At 39.0% G+C, this 25,103-nt stretch overlaps 2 protein-coding genes across 2 annotated transcripts in view; one reads left to right on the top strand and one right to left on the bottom strand.

The window, feature by feature from the left end:
- Positions 1-24,559, bottom strand: part of exoc4 (exocyst complex component 4) — a gene marked incomplete at its 5' end in the record, with an annotated part of 88,344 nt that extends 63,785 nt beyond the window's left edge. Inside the window, 8 exons of the mRNA XM_079454384.1 lie at positions 1,932-2,020; positions 2,993-3,138; positions 12,752-12,926; positions 15,592-15,829; positions 18,152-18,252; positions 20,612-20,793; positions 22,806-23,000; positions 24,362-24,559. Coding sequence (XP_079310510.1) covers positions 1,932-2,020; positions 2,993-3,138; positions 12,752-12,926; positions 15,592-15,829; positions 18,152-18,252; positions 20,612-20,793; positions 22,806-23,000; positions 24,362-24,559 — 1,324 coding nt within the window. The remainder of the gene's footprint in view (positions 1-1,931; positions 2,021-2,992; positions 3,139-12,751; positions 12,927-15,591; positions 15,830-18,151; positions 18,253-20,611; positions 20,794-22,805; positions 23,001-24,361) is intronic.
- Positions 24,560-25,053: 494 nt separating this feature from the next.
- chchd3a (coiled-coil-helix-coiled-coil-helix domain containing 3a) overlaps positions 25,054-25,103 on the top strand; it is a gene marked incomplete at its 5' end in the record, with an annotated part of 51,403 nt that continues 51,353 nt past the window's right edge. Inside the window, 1 exon segment of the mRNA XM_079454383.1 lies at positions 25,054-25,068. Coding sequence (XP_079310509.1) covers positions 25,054-25,068 — 15 coding nt within the window.

Here is a 25,103-nt window from a genome sequence, read left to right as displayed (position 1 = left end):
ATACCGCAAAGAAAAAATTCACTTTGAAGCGATGCGATGTGAAATTTGTACATGTATTTAGGAAAAGTTCAAAAAGTATGTCTAATGTGATAACCTTGATTTTTCCATGCGTCTTATAATGCTGTCAGTCTTTCACATTGCTGTTGGATGACTTTATGTCCTGAGGTTTGATGTTGTTGAGGACTGGACTGGCCACAAAACATTTAGAAATGCTCATTACATCTTGAAACGTTCGCTTGACTTTTTCCACGGCTATATGGGCTTTAGTCAAATTGAGCCTTGGTGCTCAAACAGATGATGCAGGTTCGAGTCCCGCCTTCACATGTACCTGTTATGTGGTTTTAGAATGACTGCACAAACACTCGGGCTAAGACACGTTTCACGTGACATTGCACACGCAGTCACACATATTGTGTATAATATTTGTTATCGTTTTATGCATTTTCTACCATACTGACAATTACACTTTGCACACACTGACAAATGCATTGCACTGGAAAGGCACAGATGTCTAAACATCTGTACGGTTCAGCCTCGCTGTGATTCGCTTATGTCAAACAGATTGGACATTATACTAAATGGCTGTGTGCATTTGACATATTATTTCAGTCAGTGGCATTAAACTGCAGCGCTGAAGGTGTGCTGAGAAGTCATTATTTTCGCTGCAAGACCTGTTGCTTATTTAAAGCTTAATGCCTTAGTCAGCTCAGACGTCTCCAGCGGTTCTTTCGTTTTGGTCTGCAAACTTAATTAAAAAATACAAATAAATGGAGAAACATTTCAATCCGTATTGTCATATTTTTCCATAAGAAATGCCCCTGCCCGTGTAATGAAAACAATGGATTTCAACCCTCCCTTCATCCGCCGATTCGACTTATTTTGTCTGTTAAATGATTCCGTCCCTTCAATCTCCTTCCGTCCTTTCAGCCGGCAGACACGGGCCCGAGCGGCCGTATTGTGATGGCACAAATGAAGAGTAGAAATCTCATCTCCTATTTGGTCGTGCGATGTGCTCAACCAATGAACCATTTTTTTTTTTCACTTCCGAAGTATCTGAAAGACGACCGGTGAGAGTCTAAGCCCATTTACGCACTTATCTCAAGTTAATCTGAACGCTTTTGCCTGTCTGTCCGGAACTTGACGGATTGGCACTATCGAATGAAACAGCACAGGAAGGGACTGCAGCAATGTGTGAAAGACATTTTAGTTGGTGCAAAGTCACCACATCTCGGAAAGAGATTTAAATACCGAAACTGCTTTTCATTACTGCGAAACATAAATTGAAATGTTATATTTTCATTATTTCATTTTCGGGCGAGTTCGTGTACAGAGACACAAAATCCTTTATCCAAAAATACTTGTATTTAATGTTTTTATAATCTTTTTTCTAAGTTCGGGTTTATATTGAAGTATAAAACTTCCCTCTCGAAAAAACAACCTGTATGTAACTCTCAACACTGAGAAGCATCTGCCTCTCACCTCGCTCTCCCTCTATGTGTCCTTCAATCGTCTGTTCTTAACACCTTGTGCTCCCTCTCGATCATTTCACAGACTGTGTGTCTCACAGGAACTGCTTGAGGAAAAAAACAGGAAAAGAAAAACAAGGAGGCGCACACAACTGTCAAGCACCACTGATTGAAACTGCAAGGTCATTCTGAAGAGGCACGGAGAGAGAAAGCGAGTAAGAGATGCCCGTCTCACTTCTGCGGGGTGTGTGTGAGTGTCGAAGTGACCGAGAAAGAAAAGCTCTAACAGGTGAATGATACATAGCTAAGCGACTCTTCAGCCCGTATGGCTTCGGGGCTTGGTCTCTACCATCGCGATATTCTTGTCTTCTGTCCTATTCACCCTGCACCTGCCGTCCCCTGCACTCCTCCCTCACATTTCTCTCTAGCTTCTTCGTTTAACTCCTCCGCTGAATCCTCGCTCACCTTGCAGCTCTCCGCTCTTGCTGTAAAGTTCCCGGCGCTGCTCTCGCAGGTAAGCGCTCATGCTGATGGCGTGGGAGGAAGACTCAAACCTGTGAAAGAAAGGAGGGTCAAAGGTCAAGGGGGCTCATATTTGAGTTAATTTTTAATGGAGGTAAACACAAGTGTAAGGATTACTTGATCAGACCACTTAACCTTGACACCACTGTCTGTGCATGTAAAAAACCAGATCAGTTCGCCTTTTTGAACAAAACTAAGAAGGTCGCGAATGTATATTATATATATATATATTATAAAGAACTATGTAATAATAAAATTAGTGTTTACACTGATAATAATAATTTAGTCATGGCAATCAAATTTGTTATTTTTTTATTTTCATTTCTAACTTCATAGCTTTGGTGAACTTTATTACTTAATTATTTCTGTAGATTTTAATCAATTATTATATCCATATATCCTTGAAGGTCATTATATACAATTTTATTCTTATATACCCATCGTTGCTGTCCTTCTAAAACCTTTTATGTCCAACTTTTCTGTTTTTCAGGAAATGGAAAAAAACACAGTATGCAATCATTTAAGAAGTACAGTGTTGTCAAGGTTGAAAAGCACTTTTAAATACATATTGGTTAGATATTTGCAAAACCCAGAGACAGACATAAAGGATGACTTATAACAATGATTCATTGCAAAACATAAAAATGACAAAATATGGAGACACGAGGTTTCAGAAGGACAGCGGCGATATTTATTTATCTACAATATAATTTATTTTGCCTTCTGTTAATAGAGATATTAGAGTCTACGTTGTCAAGTACAAGTTGTGATTTGTGCTGCTAATGGCTGGCATACACTACAAAATCTGAACATAAAAAAACATCATACACTTGCAGACTTTTTTTAAAGTTTCAGATCGTAACACTAACTGAACAAATCTGCAGACTGGAACAGACTTTCTGCAACAAGTCCAGACTGAAATTCTGGGCAAAATCTGAGCAAACATCTTGTAGTGTATTTTAGCCTTAATGTGACATGCAATAAACCTGCACGAACACACTTACTTGAACAAGGACTGTTTGGGTCGGACAGGTTTCTTCTTGGCGAAAAACGCACCAAAGTCTCCACTAGTGCTGGCGTAGGACCGCTGGGCAGATGGTTCGGCAGCGCTACGGGTGTTTTTGACATCCAGGTAGTCCATTAGCAGCACCTGAGAAAGCAAATCCACAGGTTCTGACTGACACAACATTGCATTGTTCGTTCAACTCATGCGCTAAATGAAATCCCGAACCACGCGCGGGCCAGTTTTGAAGCTTCTTACTTGGCAGAACTGTTCCACTACACATGCCGTGATAATCAGTTCATTTGTGCATCTGAGGTTCGCCGGCACTTTTCCTCGCAGCCCTGCACTTTATAAACAAAAGTAATCTGGTCTAAAATGTTTGAACAGCATAAGTCAGTCGAAACTAATCTGTTTCTAGGTCTGTCTCGGGCCCATATTTCCAACCTCTCGGTGTAACTTCAAACGCTTGCCGTGTCCGCCAGCGAAATCCTATTAACTTTGATTAAAACAGCACATCCGAGCTCATGAATATCCCATTCAACACCATCCATAACCATTAAGGGGCTTCTCAAACAGCTGCAAAGGGACAGAACAGGAAGTTTGCGCTAACTTTTTCACAAATTAGCCACACATTTTCCGAGCGTTCCATAATTTAGCAGAGCAATTTGCTTTCGAAATCTCAGCCGCGAAACAGTACAGCGCAGAGATGGAAGTAGGAAAGGACAGATAGAAATACATCCGACCGATAATGGCATAATTAAAAGGAGATAAGTAGGGAATCGACGGAGAGAGGAGGGTAAGCCTCGCTTACATTCATTCCTCAGCCCAGAGACGAGCCCAATCCCACCAGCCTGTTACATTCCTGTCAGATTATTAATTACTAATGCCCATCAGATCCAGTGATCAGATGAGCGGGTATCGTATGTAGACCCCCGACTTAATTAAATGCCAACGTCTGCCTGATGAAGGAGTCTGGACCCCCTTCAGTGACCTCGGAGTGAGGAACATTATAAGGCAATTAAGAACTGGGGATGATGAAGGGAGCAAGAAAGAGAAAGACATGGTGAAAACAGTAAACAAAGGAAGAGAAATATGAAATGGAGGGGATTACACGGAGTAAACAGTTCAGACAGCCTCGTGTCTTTTAAATCCTGTATATGACCCCATTACTTACTTTTAATTGAAAAATGACTCACAGGTTTTGTAATACTCAAAAGGTTTTGAGCATCGTGTTTGTTAAAATTGTATTTGAACTACATTGAACTCAATACAAAAATATGAAACCGATCTTTTTATTCTAAACTTAAAAAAACTCTGCTGTTGATATTAAAAGTGCCGATGCTCTTATGTGGAAAGGTTTGGAAAATACCGCATAAACAAGTGCTTGCAAACATTTAGGAAGAAAAACAACATTTATAGAGGAAGAAAAGTTGAAGACGGAAGCCATTAAAGCACCAGCGCAAGCAGGAAGAAGGTCACCTCACCAAACCTCATCAGAGGTGCCTTCATCTCATTATAATGCAGCTTATTAGAACAGCCTTTATTTTTTTTGTAACAACACAGACCCAGCGTGGGCAGGAGCACTGCTTTGTCCATTCTTAACAGAGAACAAGTAGGTGGAAAGAGAAACAGCTTCGTCGGCATTACAAAGAACTGTAAAATGAGTCTGGCAAAGAACAAACTGCTGCGCTCCAGCAGAAACATCTAAAAGCACCGCGTCAAAAGAGACAAAGGAGCGGCCCACTTATGATTTATGCCGCCCATGGATGGACATACACTAACAATAAACCTGTTTTACATTACTATGAAGTCTTATTGTGACACCACATGGCAGGAAATTTCAGTGTCTTCATGAAAAGAAAAAAGAACTCCTGACGTGCTAAACTGGGAAGTTGTTTTGTGCAAGCAACCTTAGATAACCGATATACACTGTATGTGGTTGTCTGGATTTTGGACCAATAATTATCTTTTTATATGTAGTAGTGCTTTAAGCGAGATGCAACTTGGCATGAAAGGCTTTACTGTGTTAAAACATTTCCTTTCTTTGAGGAAAAGGACAAAACCATGAAAAAGCAGCTGTGACAGACTCTCTAGATGATTCCATTTCCGTACGTTCATTGCACAAGCCCTTTCCCTATCAGAGGCCTTAAAGACACACTTTGACAGAAGAGGAAGAAAAAAATCAATATTCATGGCCTCTCCAAAGTAAAGACTAGACTGAAAATGGGCTTGGGAAACAAGAGCTTGTGAGAAACAGCAAATAGCTCTTCACACCAGATAATAAACACTGTGTATACGGGCTGGATTTGTGATGTTCATGAATGTATGCGTCTTAGCCAGTGCATCCCACTACCATTACCACAGTTCTGTTTCTTTACAGATCAATGCTACAAAGTTAAGCAAAGAAATTCAACCATAAAACTGTTTTGGGCCTAGTGCAGTCTTCGTCACTATTTTAGCGCTCTTTTCCCCTGAGCAAAAGGGCAATTCTGTGAAAATGTAAACCTTACAATGAAAACAATACTAAATGTTTATACTATACTAACAGCAGAGATATTAACATTTGGTCTTTCGATACCCAAGTGAGGTCTCTCCAACTTTTTAAAGCATTTGTTTTATTTGTAGTGCATGATTTTTCATAGTCAGCTAAGTGCCTATTTCAGGATTGTCACATCCGTAACGGTACATATTCCTCAAAAATGGGTACATTAAAATGTAAATAAAGCAATTATTTGATGTTCTTTAAAGAGGCATCCCATTCCATTTGTTGGGTAGAATTGCTTCAGGTTTTTTTGCATTTTAATTCTCAAAAATCCTACAGCTTGTCCTCTCCCAAAAACGTTTTTGTCACAAACTGGTGTTTATTTCCCTTCTTTTAAACAGAAAACTTTATATACAAAGTTATAAATATATATTTTCCTGATGTTTAGACTCTATCAACAGGTGTTTAGTTAAATATAAACAAATGGCTCAGTATATTGGTAACATACATTCTCTGAGTGTTGTTATGTCACATTGGAATTGGCCAAAAGTCAAATTTGTCAACGTTTGAAGCATGCCAGCAATAACCTGGGTTTTTCACAACCAGCCCCTTATCTTTAAGGACGGGTTTTTAATTTAATGAACACTAAAAAACATCACTCATCTCCTCTATTAGCCAGCAAATCATGCTAATTAAAGAAGAAAAACAGCACTGAAGGATGTGCAGGTGAGCACCTGCTCGCTGATGATAGATGTTTGCCGTGTGCTTTAAGAAACAAGGGAAATAAACAAGGCTCATTGCCTCTCGTCAGGCCCCTCCTGAGACTAGAAGAGAAACGCTCTTTCCTCTTTTTCAACAGCTTCTTCCGAGAGCGACGCCAAGATATGACAAAGTGTGTTGTAAGAAATTCTGCAGCAATACCTGACCTTCAGAACTTTAGCACACCAGACAGGAAGAGCCAAACTTGTATTTGTGTCGAATTTTACTTCAAGGCTGCAATCAAAAACGCAAGACCTGACCAGCAAAAAAATCATAATAAGGATGGAGGAGATGGTCACTATGATACCAAGAATGAGATGCCATGGATACATTACCATTTTTCATAATACTGTAAACACAAAAAAACTTTCATTATTTGAAACAAATACAAATAGAGGCAAACAACGGAAGCACACCGATACCAACAGCATATTCCCAATACCTGGCAAATCACAGCTGTAATACTAAATTTGATGCTTTTTATTAAGCAGCGTCTCTGATGGGTCCAGCCAAGGTGATACGTTAATATGACACCTCCGGTGGAAAGAGAAAATGACATGTTGATTAAAAACCTGATTAAACTCTTTGTTGTCTTCAGCCTAAATTCTGGCATGTCATTTCATCAGATTTCACCCTCCTTATGGCTACAAATTAATCGGAATGTCACCACAGTCATCTCGTGGAAGATGTTTTGGGGGTATTTTTAGCATCTTATATTGGTGAGCGGAGGAGGTGAATTAATACAAGAATTTTGTGAGTTGTTCTGAAGTTTTGAATAAAAAATTCTTAAAGTATTTTTCAGACCTAAAGTATGCATTCTTTGGCTATTTGACATTAGATTTACGCTGTTTAGGTTATTACTAAAGTTTCATGTATTGTTAATTACGTACAGTAATTTTATGTTGCATCAGTCGTGGACATGAAAAATCTTCTTTTTAGAATCATTTCTATATTGAAGACGAGTTCATATAAACTGGATAACTTTTTTGCATAAAAGAAACAAATTGGTTAAAGGGGTTGAAAAAACAGTCTCAAATGTTAGTGGACGGGGAACAGGGGCTGTCAAACATTACAAGACCTACAAGTAAAAGCATCATAAATGTAGTAGGGGTGACCCTGAATAGCCGAAGATTCGATGCTTAGATAGGAGCCTGATTCGACTACCAATCTCACAGTCGAATCTCACCAGAGGTGTTATGCAATGAGGATCGTGCCATTCTGGTTAAGTAATTTCTTCTCCATAGAAAACTACAATACGTGAGAAAATGTAAGGGAAAGAATATGCTCTGATGTAATACATGGCCACGATGGCTGATGTTATTGATGTAAGGATGGATGATGTGTTTTGATATATCTATTTCACTGTAAAGAAAAATGGAAGTTTTAATAAAAATGCACAGGGAAATGACAAAATTCCACTCGCCTTGCTCTCTTGAAATCAAAGTAAATTCCCATGATTGAATGACTGAATGACTCTTTGAATGAATGAATGACTCTTTGAATGAATGAATGACTCTTTGAATGAATGAATGACTCTTTGAATGAATGAATGACTCTTTGAATGAATGAATGACTCTATGAATGAATGAATGACTCTCTGAATGAATGAATGACTCTATGAATGAATGAATGAATGAATGAATGACTCTATGAATGAATGACTCTATGAATGAATGAATGAATGACTCTCTGAATGAATGAATGAATGACTCTCTGAATGAATGAATGAATGAATGACTCTCTGAATGAATGAATGACTCTCTGAATGAATGAATGAATGAATGAATGAATGAATGAATGACTCTCTGAATGAATGAATGAATGACTCTCTGAATGAATGAATGACTCTCTGAATGAATGAATGAATGACTCTCTGAATGAATGAATGACTCTCTGAATGAATGAATGAATGACTCTCTGAATGAATGAATGACTCTCTGAATGAATTGTTACAACATAATGAAGCGTTATGTTTTTAATGCCTTAGAATAAGTTATTTCTATCTATATACACCACGGATAAAGCCTCACCGCTAGATGTCGCTAAATGTCATACACTGAACCTTTAACTGTATTCATGTATATAAACAAAACAAAACAGAAAACATTGAAATGACTCAAAACGTTTACGATAGATGAGCTTTCAAAATGAAGGACAGACAAACAACCCTCCCCACCAGACCGCCAGTAACCTCTAAAAACCCCAGCAGACCTCATCAATAATACACTGTGACATCTATTGATTTAAAACCATTGCTTCACCTCAACCTGCAATGAGCATTACTCCTGATATTCCAGTTCAAAGCAGACATGGCGTACCGCACATGGAGGTCAACGCTCGCAACACCTCATTAAGACTTCAAGTTAGCAATACTCTGTATGATCTGCTACAGGCCCAGCTATTACATAGACACGCATCACAAAAGAATGCATAATTACTGTTGCAACTAACGAATATAAGAGAGACGCTTTTCAAAAGAACAGCGTGTCTGGACCATTAAGACTGGGGTAAAAAAACGCCGCTGGGCATTAAAACATGGAAATGAACTGTTCACTGCTCTGATCATTAACCCTGTGGTGGAAGCCTTTCAAATCCACTGGTGATACGCTGGGTCGTGGCCGGCTACAATAGATCATTTAGGCCGGTACACAACAGCTCATTTAGAGGCTGTGTGTCTGTCTTTCGCGCAGACATAAAACAGAAGCACTTTGGTTCTCCCTCCGCTGCCAGACCAATCACTGTCAGGGTATGAAACGCCTCACTAGCGCTGTATAATCCAATTACACCGAGGCTGTGTGGCTTCCACTAAATCTAAACAAGTTGTCAAAGTGGAAAGTTAGTAATTTCCTTTCTCATTCCCTTCATTCTCTTACCCATAATTCCAAGATCGGTCTATGGGAAGTGCATGATTGAAACAAGCATAACCAGTTGTGTCTTTTTTATGGTTTTATGGGAAGTCTTATGGATCTTTGATGAAAAATGTATGTATTGGGGCATCCCAATTAGAACTTGGCAAGGAGTACGTGTTGAATTAAAACTTTTAGTAACAACTAATTTGCAGCGATTTACCTCAAACATTTCCCACTTGGTCAAACTGGCAGATAGCCCCGCCCCAAACTTCGACCATTGGACGAGCCAGGCTGGTTGGAAGGCTCTTACAAACAAAGCATTTATATTTTTATAGGTGAACCAAGCTACAAACGACTTATTTAAGATATCGTTGCATACTAAGCTGAGAAAAGAATTTTTTTTGTGTTTCCAATTTAAAGAAGCAGAACGATGTAAGACACATCAGGGATTGATCCGTCAGTGACAAAAACACAGTCAAAGGCCACTTGAGAAAATCAATATCTATTTACTCCGTACACTACTAAAACCTCTGAAAAGAACAGAGATGGAAAAGAAAATGGATGTCATGAGGATAAATAAAATGCTCCTTTAGAAACTACGTTTCCAAGACCAAAAATAAAACACTCACAAACTTTTGTTCAGCTACCTCACCTGAGCTCCAGTTCAACAAGTCAGCTAAATATTATAACATCTCCCAGTTCTGTCTATCCAGAGCCTTCATGTCCTCCGTGTAATGGAAAGGTCAATGTGATTCTCTCAGGAACAGAGTAACTCGGGAGCAAAAGTTCAGTATTAAGACAGACAAAAAGAAAGAGTGATACAGAGGTAACACTTAAAAGAGAACAAGAGGTTACACCAAAGAAAGACAACCTGGCAGGTGACATAAAGAACATCAGGATGTGCATTAGATCACATCAGGACCCTCATTCTCACCCGAGACTGAACTTGCATGGGAGCCCAGCCAAGAACATTCTGAAGACTGAGGCAGGAAAAGAAAATGAAAAAGAAAATAGGCAAGAAGTACATTCATGCCAAACGAAAACAAAAATGAGACAAAAAAGACGACATATCTGATGAAGGAAAAAAGGCATAATGATGTTTACTGCAAACACACCCAGGTGAAGTCAAGAAAACGCCAGTATCGAACCAGGCTTTAGAAGAAGGATAAAAAAACACGAATGACAAAGAACATCTCCTCTCTCTTAATGAGGATTCTAATCAAGCTTACATTATCTCACACCATGACCACGGGAGACCATGCAGCCCCTGGCAACCAGCCCGCTTGGCACGGAAATGCACAGAAGACTTAATATTATCAATTTCATCGGAGCCAGAGATACTGCAGTAGAAACAATTGTTCCTTTATTAACAAAATCTTTACCCTATAGCACAGTTTAAGACTTTAGTTAATGACCAAGAATCCCTGAAACGTTGTTTTGACCATCTGATTATTCATCTGCTACAACTCAGAACAATAGGACTCAATTTTAGGTGTTGAAAATAAACACAATGGAAATATGACCTAGTATTTTCATTTGTCTTGATGGTCTCCATTCATACTTAAGGTCTGCAAGGTGCTCAGCGTGGTCTTGGCAACAGGCAGAAAAGAGCTTGTTCTTGTGTTACTGCTCTCTGCGGACCGCATTGATAGACGAAAAAAAGACAAGAACAAAATGAAAGAATGAAAGTACAAGGTCAGAGTTTGACTTTTCACCCTGTTTGATGGAGTGATGACAAACCCATTTACTTGTTCCCCAGCTGCACAGACGCTACCCTCTCAACTCGTGAGTGTGTCTGCACTCCTAGATGCTATCTAATGCAGATATTGAGAGGCAGGAAAAGCAATGCATTGAGCTCAAATGAAGCTAGATAAAGATGGAATAATGGGAATATAATTTAAGATTATTCAATGTCTTAAAGGGATAGTTCACCCAAAAATGAAAATTCTGTCATCACTTACTCATCCTCTTGTCATCATAAACCTGTATGCGATCTTTCTTCTGCAGAACACAAAAGAAGATATTTTGAAGAATGTCAGTAAGCAAACAACGGTGGATGCCTTTGACTTTTTTGTGTCCATACAATAGAAGTGAATGGATACCGCCATTGTTCGGTTACCAACATTCTTCAAAATATATTCGAAATAAAGAAAGTTTATGGGTGAACTAACCATTTAATGCACTGTTTGATCCATGTGTGATAAAATGCTGAAAAGACTGATTGGACAGACAGTGTTTGTCAACAACAACAACATTTTTGTTTCTCTCCTTTTTTTGTCCTCTTTACAATTTTAGGCAATATATTTGTAATGTAGCAAAACTATTTTGTTTTACATAAACAGTGTCGAATGTAGTTGGTGCTGCAATAGCCTTCAAAAACAGCTTCATCACAAATCCTGTAATACACCACTGTGATTTTTCACAACTAAGTGATTATTCTAAGTTTATAGTCAGAAGACTATCAAATTTCAGATATATTCCATTGACTACATTTTTCATTATATTCCCCTTAAATGGTATTCTGTACAATAACGAAACGTTTCTAAATTATACACAAAGATCCAAGAAAAATCAAGATAGTGAACGTATGTCAACTGGAAAAAGAATACAGAGCATCTGAAAAGGATCATATTTGTTTCTTTTGTCCTTCACAGCCCAGAATACAATATAATGACAAATATGAATTGAAACCCGATGAAAGAAATGTAAACATACAGTCACAAAAGACATAAACCTGGGGCAAGATTTCCAGAGCCACGTTTCAAACACAAACAAATACCCAACACCGGGCTACTCAATCTCCTGAGAGATTCTCAAAGGTTACATGAACAGCTGGTAATCTCACCTGACCATCAGTGACACACACCTGCCAAACACACATATGCTTGCATGCAAACGCACACTAAAAGTCACTTTTCAACTAACACACTCCAATTAAACACAACACTTGGGATGAGCAAACATATTATTTAAAAAACTTTAGCCTCACATTTTCAATGTCTTTAAGGAGAGACTAAATAAAGACTCCTGTTTATTCCAAAATTGAAATGACGGTTATATAACTTTAGCTATATTTTAGTTTTAAATTATTATTAGTTGCTTTAAAAACATTTGGTATGAATCTGAAAAGTCAACTAACAGAATTTCTTGATCCTTTACAGGGCAGTGTAAATAATCCGGGCTTTCTGGAAATTATCCAGGGGCACACGTGTGCAAAAAAAGTTTCAAATCATCACCAGAATAACATCGTTTTTCACATCATACGCTTAAAAGATTCTTTTAAATGCAAGTTGTGATCACCTGTGCTACAAAGCAGCTTCAAGTTGTGTGCTTGCTAATGTGCTCAAAATTCCTTTTAGCACAGGATTTTCCATCTGCTGTATTATTGAAAACTGTATTTTTTGGCCACTTAGAAATGTAAGCTCTCGCCATTCCTTATCGCGCATGATCTGCCTTATCATTTAGGCCTGGCACGGGATGAGTCAAAGTTTAATATTGAAGTTAAGCAGGTATGAGCTATAGCTACAGTAATGCTCACATTAGCAAGCGTCATTAATAAAGCTAGTGCCCTAGGCAATAACTACTGTAACGTTTTGCATACGTTTCACTGCTAATCCGGTTCCAGATTTATCATTCGATCGAATGAATGAGTGTGCAGGGAGGGACTGACCTGTAGAACAGTTTGGATCTTGGCATAGACATCAGCATGCTCGTAAAGTTTGATTCCCTCGTGTGCTCCGCTGGGAGAGACCACAATCTGCTGCAGGTGTCTGAGAACCACGCTGTGAGCCTGGGCCACTGCGTTTAACTTATCAAACAACAGCTCCAGCAGTTCCAGCAGCAACCTGAAGAGGGTGAGAGAGAGAGAGAGAGAGAGAGAGAGAGAGAGAGAGAGAGAGAGAGAGAGAGAGAGAGAGAGAGAGAGAGAGAGAGAGAAAGAGAGAGCGTAATTCATCTCAAGAAAGAATAATGGCGTTTGTTATATGTCAGCACTGAGTAAGACATGTGAGGCTTGAATGAATGATGAAGTTGGAGTATGAATAAATGAAATCAAATGACGGTTTTGTCCATCAACATGAAAACCCATTTCCGCAGCTCCTACACAAACAACAGTTTGAGCATAATCTAAACCCACACAGCTAAGAAAAACACAACATCTACATTCCCGAGACGAACTCTATTATCGAAGCGAGTTTGGCTCTTGGAAATCCCTAGCATCACCTAAACTGAGCCAAAAAGTGGTCCATTCTCTGTTTCTAATGAACATGACACCAGCAGGGTGTTGACAGAATCTCCCCGTTGGGCAGTGCCAGCTGTTCACCGACAACAATTAGCAGCATCTGTCAAACGATCTTGGTCCACTAGGAAGACGCACAGCTGTCTGACTCTTCTGGAGCTTACTCATTCGTCCCAGTAAAATGAGAATGAGTCGGAGTAGGGCGCATGGAAGAGGTGGGCGATGACAGCTTGACATGCAAGGTATGAAAAATTACAATCCTGCCAAAATGTTTGGTCAGCCAGTGAGCAGTTGGTGACTGAACCTGTAACCTGGATTAACCAATTCCTTGATTCCTTCACCTGACATCTAAGGTAAGAAATAAGAATGCCGAGGTTTGGAACAACACGAAGGTAGAAATATGATTTTCATTTTTAAGTCATCTGCACCTTTAGGAGATGTTGGAGATGAAAGACAGACAGACGACAAAGCACACACGAAAGAGTTTGAAACAATGCGTTTTCTTTCACATTTGGATTAGAACTGGAGTCTCCGAACACAAAAAGGACAGAAAATGAATGTCTACATACATCAGATAAAAGGAGCACTTAACATGACAGATAATAACAGCATATCATCACAATGTGAAGCGACAGACACAGCTTTTCTGTGTCACCTTAGATTGTTTATCCTTTTAGAAAAAAAAACACATAAGGGTACACAATTCCAATGTGAACTCTAACGCAAGAGCGACTTCCTCTTTCTGTTGAGGTTTCCATAGAAACAGAGCCCTACCTCAACTCCACATCATCACACCACATCTAGGTAAAACAGTAAAATTGCTCTATGGATAAGGACTAGGATTTATTTTCATTCTGGTCATTTGAACGTTTTCAGGTATGAGAAATCAAGACAAAAGGTGGTGTTATATGAATAATCAAATGTTACTTGAAATCGACATGCTATTAAAATAAACTTCAAAACAACAGCACTGTTCTGCAAAAAAACATTTAATATAATTCTGTTTTTGTGACATCACAATGATGCATCAAAAAGTGAGCTTATTTACAATTCAGTGATGATTATTGGGTGCTCAGAAACTTGTCCCAATGTAGAATTAGAATGAATTATATTATTCTTAAACACCAGAAGAAAGTTGAATAAAAAGGAACTAACAATAAAAATTGGTTGTTAAAAACAAGCAGTTATATTTAGCTTTAACGGTCTCATTCAGCCTGATCTTAACAGTTTGTGTGATGCATTTCAGTGCACACTGTTTTGAGCACCTGTCAGAATGTAATGCAGGCTGTGCAAAGAGGCTGTTATTGAAGGACGAGAAATATAATTGACACGACAGCAAAACCATAAACCGGTGTGAGCGGAGCCGGAGAAACCGCTGGGTATTTCACGGCGACCAAAGACATACAGTATTTCGAAAAAGCCCAGGGAGATTGGAAAAAGGAAAATGCTTTGAACTGAATAAAAATCCAAATTAACTCCTATACGTATTAAGAAAATGAATATATCTTCTTGATATATTATTAGATTTGTTTTGAAAGGATTGTCGGATGAAGCACACACACGTGCACACGAAACAACTTTGCAAATGAGCTTGCGAACAATGGAGATTTCATTTAAATGACCAGAGTTTCCAGCATAAAACTCGCCGCCTTCCAAAGAAAAGCTCAATTTATTTCATTAAAAGCATGCAATCAAAAGTCGGCGGATACGCTCTCGCGCCAAGGCTCACATTAGAGTGAAAAGCGGAGGGCAAACATTAACCGGCTGCAGAAAAATAAACGATCGAGAGTTCAATCTGCCTTGGGTAAGGAGCGTTTGCTTAAGAGCCTTCATTATCTGTCTTTTCTTCCCCTGCTTTTGTTTTTCTGCGTTAAAGCCGATGCTTAGGCAGACACCGGCTGCGGAGCACTTTTATGGATTACACAGTTTCTGGAAATGAGGGAGGTATGAATGCCACATGAGAGATGAGAGCATTGATCCAGCCAGTCATCACTGGGTAAAGAGAGAGAGGGGAGAATGGGCTAGAGAGACTGAAAACAATGGAAACCAATCACACTTTGGACAAATGCTTCACAGAAGTGGTTGGCTTAAAAAACTGCCTAAGGTGACTGTCGCTGGTTTCTGTAATTTCTTACATTGTTTGAATACAGTGTGAAATCGAACTCTATCCTATTTACGTTCTATTAGGATTTTGTTATTGTGTGATGGTGGGAATCATGTAGTTAACTATAAATGCTGTAATCGATGACCCATACATCTGTACATGTAGTTACCTGGGCTGGTTGTCTTGTGCAAGGCTCTCTCCTCTCTGGTAGGCGTGGTCTGCGATCTGAGTGGTGGATCTTTTGAGGATCTGCTTGAGCTCGGGTTCGAGACGCTCCATGATGGCTTTAATGGTCTCTGGGATCTTCTTGAGTTTGGCTAGAGCTTTGATCAGGATCCCCATGAACTCAGCGCTGTTTTCCTCCGGGTCCACATCTAGTTGCTCCTTCATTTCCTGGAGCTCACGCACTGAACAAATACACAAACTCTGTCAATAAAACTTTCACAACTTGTTACAATGGCAACAAGCATGGAATTATATTATGCAAATTATGTAATAATTAATATTTAGCCTGCATACGGCCTTAGTCATACATTCCTAAATATTTTATTTATGATTATCTTTTATAATGTATGATAAATATGAGTCAATGTTTCCTAATATGTCATATTAAATATTTTCTACATGAAAGTATATTACAAAATTAAGCATTATATAACAAAATTAAGCATTATATAATGTAATACCTTCATTCATTTATCATTAAGTGTTACTTCTCCTCATAACATAGTTATTAAATAGTTACGACATAGTTATTACAACGTAACACCACAATAAAACTACACAAGTACATTATACAGCACTTTTAAAATTTAAAACCAGTTGTTTAAAACACTGCTGGCATTTTTTTTTATATTTTATCTTGTAAACGAAGCTGTCCATCAAAACAATTCAAACCCAGGTGTTCGCAATGCATGTCCTCTGTTAATTCTCTCAATCCCTCCCTTTTCATCAGCACACTGTTTTTTTTAAACACACCTCTCCATATTTACCTACTCTATAAAACGATAGTACAGTGAAGTGCTATTTTTACCCCCCCTCTCCTAAAACCCTCCAAACCCAATGACTGTTTAAAATGGTCTTAATGTTTATGGCAAGTTAATGGGCTCAGGTTTTTCTTTTTTCCCCCAACTGTAGCTTGTTAAATAATTACTACAATTACCACCGACAAATGATGTGCAAAAAGGCTATTAGACAAAATAGGCGACAAAAGGGAAGTGTCTTTCGCAGCAGGGAAAATGCAGTCTGATGGCGTCATCCAATCGAACATAAAGCCCTGCGACGGCAATAATTGTGTAATGTGGAGAAAACTACAGCCGGTCCAGGAATAACTTTGGCACTGGGTGTGAATTAGAGACGGCTTTACCTGTTTTAGCGATAGGAACAAGAAAAGGGCAGGTAATCATTTAAATGGGATCCATAGATGATTAGAGTGTGTGGATGGAGAGATGGATGGCTGAACAAACTGACAGTCATTCTGAACCACTTTAACTTGACCACTGTACATATGATAATTGCATCAGTGTTTAAGAGTGTGCATCTGAGACAGCGCGATGGAAACAGGCAGCTGTGGGTGGGTCTGATAACGGTCTCAGAGCTCACAGTGAAGTCGGCCCCACACGGGAGATCATGGATAACAAGGCCTGCACCCCCGCTGCGCTGACAGATCTGCATGATTAATAACAGGAGAGAGTATCTCATCTACACCTTTTAATATGCTTATTGAAACATGATGTACAGAGATCATTAAACCTGGGAGTGGGTGTCAGTGTGTGTGTGTGTGTGTGTGTGTGTGTGTGTGTGTGTGTGTGTGTGTGTGTGTATGCGTGTGTGTGTGTGTGTGTATACAGATGTGATTTTTTTTAGATGTGAACTCCTGAACCACTGTATAATGTTAAAAGTGAGTGAATATTGGAACATGTTGATACCAGTAATTGTGTCCATTTGTGTTTCGAAAAAACAAACACAGCTACAGTTCTGATATATTCCTTTTCTGTGGCAGCCTCCACTGGGATGTTAATAGAAATAGTGACACCGGTCAGATGTGTCCTAATGATTTCTCAGCACTTTTGAACTCTAGCAGACAATAAACAGCTACAGGTCCATCACAAAATCACCACTTGCTTCATATGGAGCCCAGCCACTGTTTGCGTCGATACAGAGAGAAATCCATCATTTTTATTTAATTTGAGAACGAAATCCTAATTCACGCTCCCTCTCTGCTAAAGTACCACTACATTCCTCCTTTTCTGGATATCCTCTCACTGGATATCGATCACCTTGTTTGCCTTTTCATTGTTGCTCCTATTCACGTTTTGTTCGTTTTCTTGTTCATGTTTCTATTGCAGTGCTTCTCAAATGGTTTCACTTCAGGAACTAGATAATACACAGACACTAGGTAGTGACTCAACACGGGACTAAATCTTACTAAAACAAAGAAACTCAAGTCGCTAAATGATTCATATATTACCTTAAACAGCATATGTACAACATGATGCTACGTTAAAACATATTAATTAAACTGATTCACAAAACAAATATGTCACTGTTTTTTTACTTTTTTAACTCTTAAAAAACAGACCTGAGACCCATTTTGGGGTTGTAAGCAACAATCTGAGAACAACATACCTATTCCTTTCTCCCTTAATCGTAATAATAATAAAATAATTTCATATTCTTAGTTCTATTCTATTCTATAGTTATTGATTCTGTATTTGGATTGATCTTACCGCTGGATGTTGCTGGAGTGCTGAACTGTGATGGTTCGTTGAGCTTGCGTGGTGTGGACAGACCGCTGACATCCAAAATAGATGTGTCCTTCAAAGTAGACCTGAAAAAAGATGAATGCAGGTACTGTCACTACCATCATCGCTATGGTAACCACTGTCATGGTGACAGAAGCCACCTCATCAGCAGACAATGTTTAAAGATTCAAAATTATCATCATTCCCAGATAACCGCAAAAAGCTTCTGTAAATGTTTTACGACGATAAGGGAGAATTATCCCCAAAACTATTCCTATTGAAGAGGTCAGTACATGACAAGTGATAAAGCAAACACAAAAGATGGAAAATGAATAAAAATCCCAGCACTTTAGGATGTCGCTCTGAAGACAGAAAATTGCGAGAGCAATAATTGTGAGCATTTTGTGTAATGTGGAGAAAAAGGCAGGCAGTCTAGGATAACCTTTGAACCTGAGTGAGAATTTGAGACAGTTTTACCTATTTAAGCAGACGGACAGATTGAAATGGTCTGAACATGAAGTACCAACTCATGCAAGACATGAGAGAAAGCAAACCAAAATCCTGAATGTCGCTCAAAAGACAGAAATTTGCGTTTTTGTTATGACCATAACTAATAAATCATTTCTCCTCACGAAAAGCACTGTCCTGTAATTACACGCCTGTAAACAAAGCAGCTAAGGTAAGAAAAACCAGCACGCAATTCTGAGATCAGAAACCCTATTACAAGCAACTCCACACTTCATCCCTGCAGGGTCACCAACCTGCATTAGCTTAATGCGCTACACCACTGCGCCTCGTCTCATCACGAGAATTAGCATTGCAGAGGCAGCCGTGGCGTTTAGAGCAGCACGCTCGTGGAGGGGGTCAACGGTCCCCCAGCGACGGCACGTGTGGGCGGACGTGTCGCCATCGAGAAAAGCAAAAACCTATTATCATTCGTCTCCTGCTCATCCGCGAGGGTGCGAATGACTTTCTCTGTGTCGTATGCCATATCACTGCCACTGCCACTGCGGCCAAGCAGCCTTTGCGCACAGACAGGAAGACAACAGTGGCAAATCGGCTAATTGCGTGACTCTTGTGGGAAAGTTGCAACAGGGCCAGCGTGGCTTTGTTTACCAACAAGCTAATGATTTGAGACCTTGGTGAATGAAGCCTTCGATAATAAATTAATATAGCGATTACCCTTCATGATATTAGCTAGTCACTCTGTTAACATACACGGGGTTAGCAAAACTATGGTAAGATGCAACAGGCAAGCTGAAATAGACTTCAGTGTAGAAGCGCCAAACATTTACCTTGTTTCAGCCTAACTAAAGATTCTACAGAATGTCAAACTAGCTGACGTTTATGCCTGCTTTGGCTCATACTGAAGGTTGAATTCCTAATTCGTCTGATCAGTTATTCGGTCTGCCATACTCCACACCCATATTAAACTACAGACAGCAAAGACTCATGGGATGTTTGGTTAAAGAGAACACGTCTTTCTCTTTAAAAAGTACACAAACCGTAATTAGAAGCGCGGTTTGCCCTGTCACCAGCAACCTGCTAAAGTATATTCATCTAAAGCTGAGAAACGACTTTGTCGCCCCGAGGTAATTGCTTTGAGTTTACTGGCGTAATCTGAATCAAAGGCTTCATCCACTTTCAAACAAGGATTCTTTGTTTCTTCTTACTTGGTTTGTGGTCCTAAGATCTTTAAAATGACAACAAGGTTTTCCCTCTTGTGTTGTATTTTGTGAAAAAATGCTGCTTGAACAATTTAGTTATTAAAATAAAGTTACGCAATACATTTTTGAACATTAAATCCCAATTTAATGAAATTGCATTTAATATTTGACCATTCTGTTATCATTTACTCACCCTCTTGTCATTTCAAACATGTATGACTTTCTTCTACAGAACACAAAAGAAGATATTTTAAAGAACGTTGGTCACCGAACATCCCATTCACTAGCGTTGTTATATATACTATATACTATACGTTGCTCAATTACCAATTCTTCAAAATATATTTTGTTCTGCAAAAGAAAGCAAGTCATACAGTTTTGAAATGACAAGAGGGTGAACAAATGATGACAGAATTTTCATTTTTGGATGAATTATTCCTTTAATCCAACTGCATATACCATACATATTTAGGTCTGCCATTCAATAATTTGAGACGATAACAGACAAATTGGACGATTAACAGTTTAATTCATTATTAATGTATCACTCCACTTAAGCTTAGTTCTCGCTGTATGCCAGAAAAAAGCCACTGCCAATGTTTTCTAAAAAAGCATCAAAATCCCTGACAGTGTGAAAAGAGCTTAATAATTCAATTATGTTTCGATGAAAAGGCTTAATTCAATTGTGTTAACAACTATTACCCAACTTGTAACTTTGGAGCAGCCTCTACATAAAAGGGAACGTATTTCCCCCATCAAAAACAACATCTAAACTTACTGGCCCTTCTTGTCTTTGGCGCGGTGACCCACGCGGCTGGTGGACTTAATGTAGAGGTGGCGGTGAAGCTCGTCGATTAGCACCACATGGATGTTGAGCTTCTTGCTGTGAAGCTCCAGCCTCAGGTCGCCGAGACCCTCCACCTGAAGCAGTGGTCCTTCCAGAGAATCCACCGCAGACACCTGCGAATAGAACAGCACTCCTGAAAATTTCACCTGCATGAACATTATGACGTATTATTCAGCGCCACGTCATCAAACCTGTATGACTTTTTTCTTGTGCAGAACACAAAAAAAATACTTTGAAGAATGTCGGTAATGCCATTGATTTCAACTGTATGGACAAAAAACACAAAATATCTTCTTTTGTGTTCCACAGATTTAAAAAAAAAAAAAGTCATTCAGGTTTGATATGAGGGTGAGTAAATAATGTTCAATTGTCTGAACCATTCTTCTATCATTTTGAACATACTGGTCTCAAGGTCATTTTAAGTGTATGCCAGTTTCCATCAAACTCACGGTCAGCTGTCCTAGCAAAGTAACCACAGATGTTTAATACATAACACTTGGTTTTATATTTTGTTATTTCAAAGAGTGAAATATTAAATCTAGAACACAGGTGTCACTTTATGTTGGCTAAACCCCACTGGTCACTGGTTTCCGATGCTCTACATGCTAGCAAAACTTGATATGCAAATTACTGTAGATTAGCTACATAATCACATCACAATATATATATAGCACAATAACAATCTCTTCCAATCAAGGTATTACAGGAAGCAAAATGCAGTGTGTTGGACTGCATGCTGAATATTCACTATGCTCTGTGCATGGACGACTCCTGCAGTGAGCCTAAGGAAATATGGGGCTGCTTGTTGAATGAGGCATGATTCTGAGCATATCGGCAAACAAGAAGTATGAGAATAACACATAAGCACATAAATGTAATAATTGCTCTATTTTTCACACACAGATTCCAGCTTGAACTAGACCTGCATGCCTCCTTAGGCTGGGTTTAAAATGTGTTTTTATCAGTGAAAATAAAACCAAGCTGTGAATTAAATTGGCGTTTATAAATTATTTTCTAACTCCAAACAAAAATTTGGCTATAAATATACATTTTTCATTTATTTCATACTTCCAATGCAAACGGAAAAGAAAAGACAAACTAAGAACAAAGTGCAACTTAAAATGGAAAACGTGTCCAGTTCCCTCAGGCTTTGCTTTAATGCCATCCTGGACCCCGCAGCGTATCAGCGACTATTCGCATTTGCAAACCGAATCTGAAGCAGTCGTGTGGTTGATAAATTCAATTTCCTCATTTCATTCACCTGACCGAGCTCACATGTCCCAGAGCCTCGATCTTCTATGCAACCTTTACCTTCATTCCTCCATCCTTCTTATGATCTCTCCCTGCCTTTTCCTCGTATTTCCCTTTCTCTCTAACCTTCTCCCATCGGCCACTGCTGAGTGGATATTGCGTGTTTATATTTAATAAATCAAAATGTCTCGGAATTAATGTATTTTTATTAGAGGGAAGCTAATGGCCTGTTAATAGTGCTCTGAAGAGCCATAGCAGCACTCCTGGTACATCGTCTTTGACAGAAGGAGGAAGGGTCATGAAGTCAAGTATGTATTCATGCAAATTAAGGAACAGTGTATCCCAGCAGGCTCTCGGAGTGTGTGTATGTCTGTGTTTACATGTTTTTTGTTGAAACCGATTTGGGAGGGATGCAACGGAGAATGGTGATGAGAGAAAGGAACACAATTAAAAAAGGGAAAAGGGAATGGGGAAATGAAAGAGGTAGCAGTTAGGCCAATAGTCTAAAGATAGAAGAGAGAAATTCGATTGAATTATTTAAACAGTTCGCTAAAACTTACAAAACTTTTTTTGAGTTGTACTGGATAGTTAAGAAATAGCAGCCAACAAGCACCCAGCAAACATTGGAATTCTTTCAAGACTGTTGGAAAAATGTCCCAGGTGGCACCTCGTGAAGTCGGTTGAAAGAATGCCAAGAGCATGCAAAGCTGTTATGAAGTTAACCAGCTATTTTGAAGAATTAAATATTAGACATTTCTGGTTTGTTTGGATTTTTGGCCACTCTTTAATCCAACCTTTCCATTTACGATATTTCACAGTTTTAGATGAAAAACACATTCACACATTGTCAATCACAGTACGAACATAAACTCACCAGCATATCTGTAGCGTGCAGGTAGTGTTTGCTGGCCATGAATGCTTCCAGTTTCTGAGGAACTTGTTTGATGTTCTCAATCTCGTCCAGAAGGCTGAGGACGTGTTTGTGCTCAACACCCTCGATCCAGAGCTTCCTTAGTTCATCTCGCTTACAGTGAAGGAGCATCTTACAGGACAGCAAGTTCTCCTTAACCTAAACCCACAAACACACACACAGTGTCAGGAAAAGTTGAGGGTTCACACTCATTAAAACAGGCATCAGCTTGGTAGTTTCCTTTCACAGCTCTTAGATCTCAGCGTGATTATTTTCATGTGTGTTGGCAGCAGGGGAGAAGAAGCTAAACAAAGATTTCACCGTAGATAAAAGCCCGAGCATGCCGTGCAGTTAGTGGCTAATTTTCAAGGTCATTATTTCGAACATTGAAGACTAGCGATTCCTATTATGTTCCTTTTATGATGCCTCACCATGTTTGGGAGCTTTTTTTTGGGGGGGGGCAGTAATTAGTGCATTAATTAGTGCATTTTAACCTACTCAAAGAAGCTCAAAAACGTGAACAATTCCCAATGCTGGGTTAAAAAACACTAGTTCACTGGTTGTGCACAGCACGGCATGGCTCCTTGACTCGAACTCGTCTTTAAAGAGCGTAATAAACAAACTCATTCACCTGTGTCTTTAAATAATAACGAGGGGGTGAAGATGGTGATTGGGGGTCCCTAAGCACCTATCAGAGCTGCTCTCCTCGGTTTTCTCTAACGTAAGACTGAATGACTGCATTTGTATGTGGGAAGACAGCGCTCATCTGATACCTAAGGGATGACCCCTCAGACTACATAAACAAGAGCTATGAACAACTAACAAATTGACTAAACAACAGTTGATTCAGTTTTCATGTTCCTTTTCAAATTGAATTGTAACCGCAGGGTGTTTGTTTACAGCAAAATCCTCTGATTTTGTCTTATTAGTCATTCCCTGGATGAATACTATAAGAACCGTTCTCATAACAGACTGAGATCAGTTTGTGTGCGAATGTATGTTCAGATTACAGCAGAAGTTGAATTTCATCTCTACCAATTCCTGAACAAAACAAAAAAAAAAACACGGCCTCTGTAAAACAACAGTCTGACAACATGAAGTATTTCTTTGTGCCCCTAATTTTCACATGCAATGAAAAGTAGAATTGTGTATATATTTTTTTAAGACGTATCTTTGAAAAGAACCGTCCCATCTGTCTGAAAAGACTCGATCAACCATACGGTGCTTTAAAACTTTTAATTTATCAAGCTTGAAAGCTGCAGTCCCCATAAGTGCACTTGCATGGATAAAACTGACTGTAACATTTTGTCAATTTCATCTTTTTGTTTTCCAAGAAAGGATGTCATAGAGGTATTAAATGGCATATGGCTGAGCACACCATTTCAATTTATGATGATTTATTACTGTACAAAGCTTAACAGAGAAGCTTTAACTTATACAGATTTATAAAGGATAAAGACATTAGGCTAAAGCATACAATGATGTTAATAAAAAGTACAAAGCGGGCAGATGCTACACACCTGTTTGATCTTGTTGCGAGAGCTGGTGATTCTCTCTGTGATACTTTGGTAGGTGCGAATGGCCGTGGTGAGTTCTGTGTAGTGTTGGACAATCAGCTCGTCCAGGTCATGGTCACACTTCTCGTATGCCTCCTCCAGACGGCCCTTCTCAGTCTCTCGGTCCTGCACGTCATCACTGCTGGACAGGGTCCTGAACATCGCACATTTTTACAATAAGTTAAAGGTGGTTTTGTTTAGTTTGGCTGCATAGGTTTGAACAGAATAAATCACTCACTAAAAGTTACATTTCTAAGAACTTCCTTGGCTTTATTTTCCATATTATGAAAGTCAATAGGGACAGGGGCTCTGAAGGTCCTAAAATCATCAAAGTATCATTTGAACCACTATTATGATAGTTTTATGGTGCATTTTGTCATTCTGTAGCGCCAAGTTTCCCTTATTTTTATTTAATGGATCAACCAAGAGTGGGCGCTATTGAAAGGTAATGGGTTCGAAATAAAATAAGCACATAGGAAGGATTACACATTTAAATTTTTTGGAGAACCTTCGAGGCCTTGTTGCCAGGCAATGCGATGTTTTATTGTTTTATGCTACAATGGCTATTTTTGAATAGGTCTTCTGACACCAGAAAATTGCATTCGACTGAATTACACTTCTCATCTTCTACACAGAACAGCATGAATGCAACAGACATGGCTGAACCTATTGTAGGCTCATCCCATCACCGTTATTCTGCATGATG

The sequence above is a fragment of the Barbatula barbatula genome, assembly GCF_947034865.1.
Source record: "Barbatula barbatula genome assembly, chromosome: 4".
NCBI lineage: Eukaryota > Metazoa > Chordata > Actinopteri > Cypriniformes > Nemacheilidae > Barbatula > Barbatula barbatula.
The sequence above is the reverse complement of the archived record's forward strand: the minus strand, read 5'-3'. Positions and strand labels throughout refer to the sequence as shown.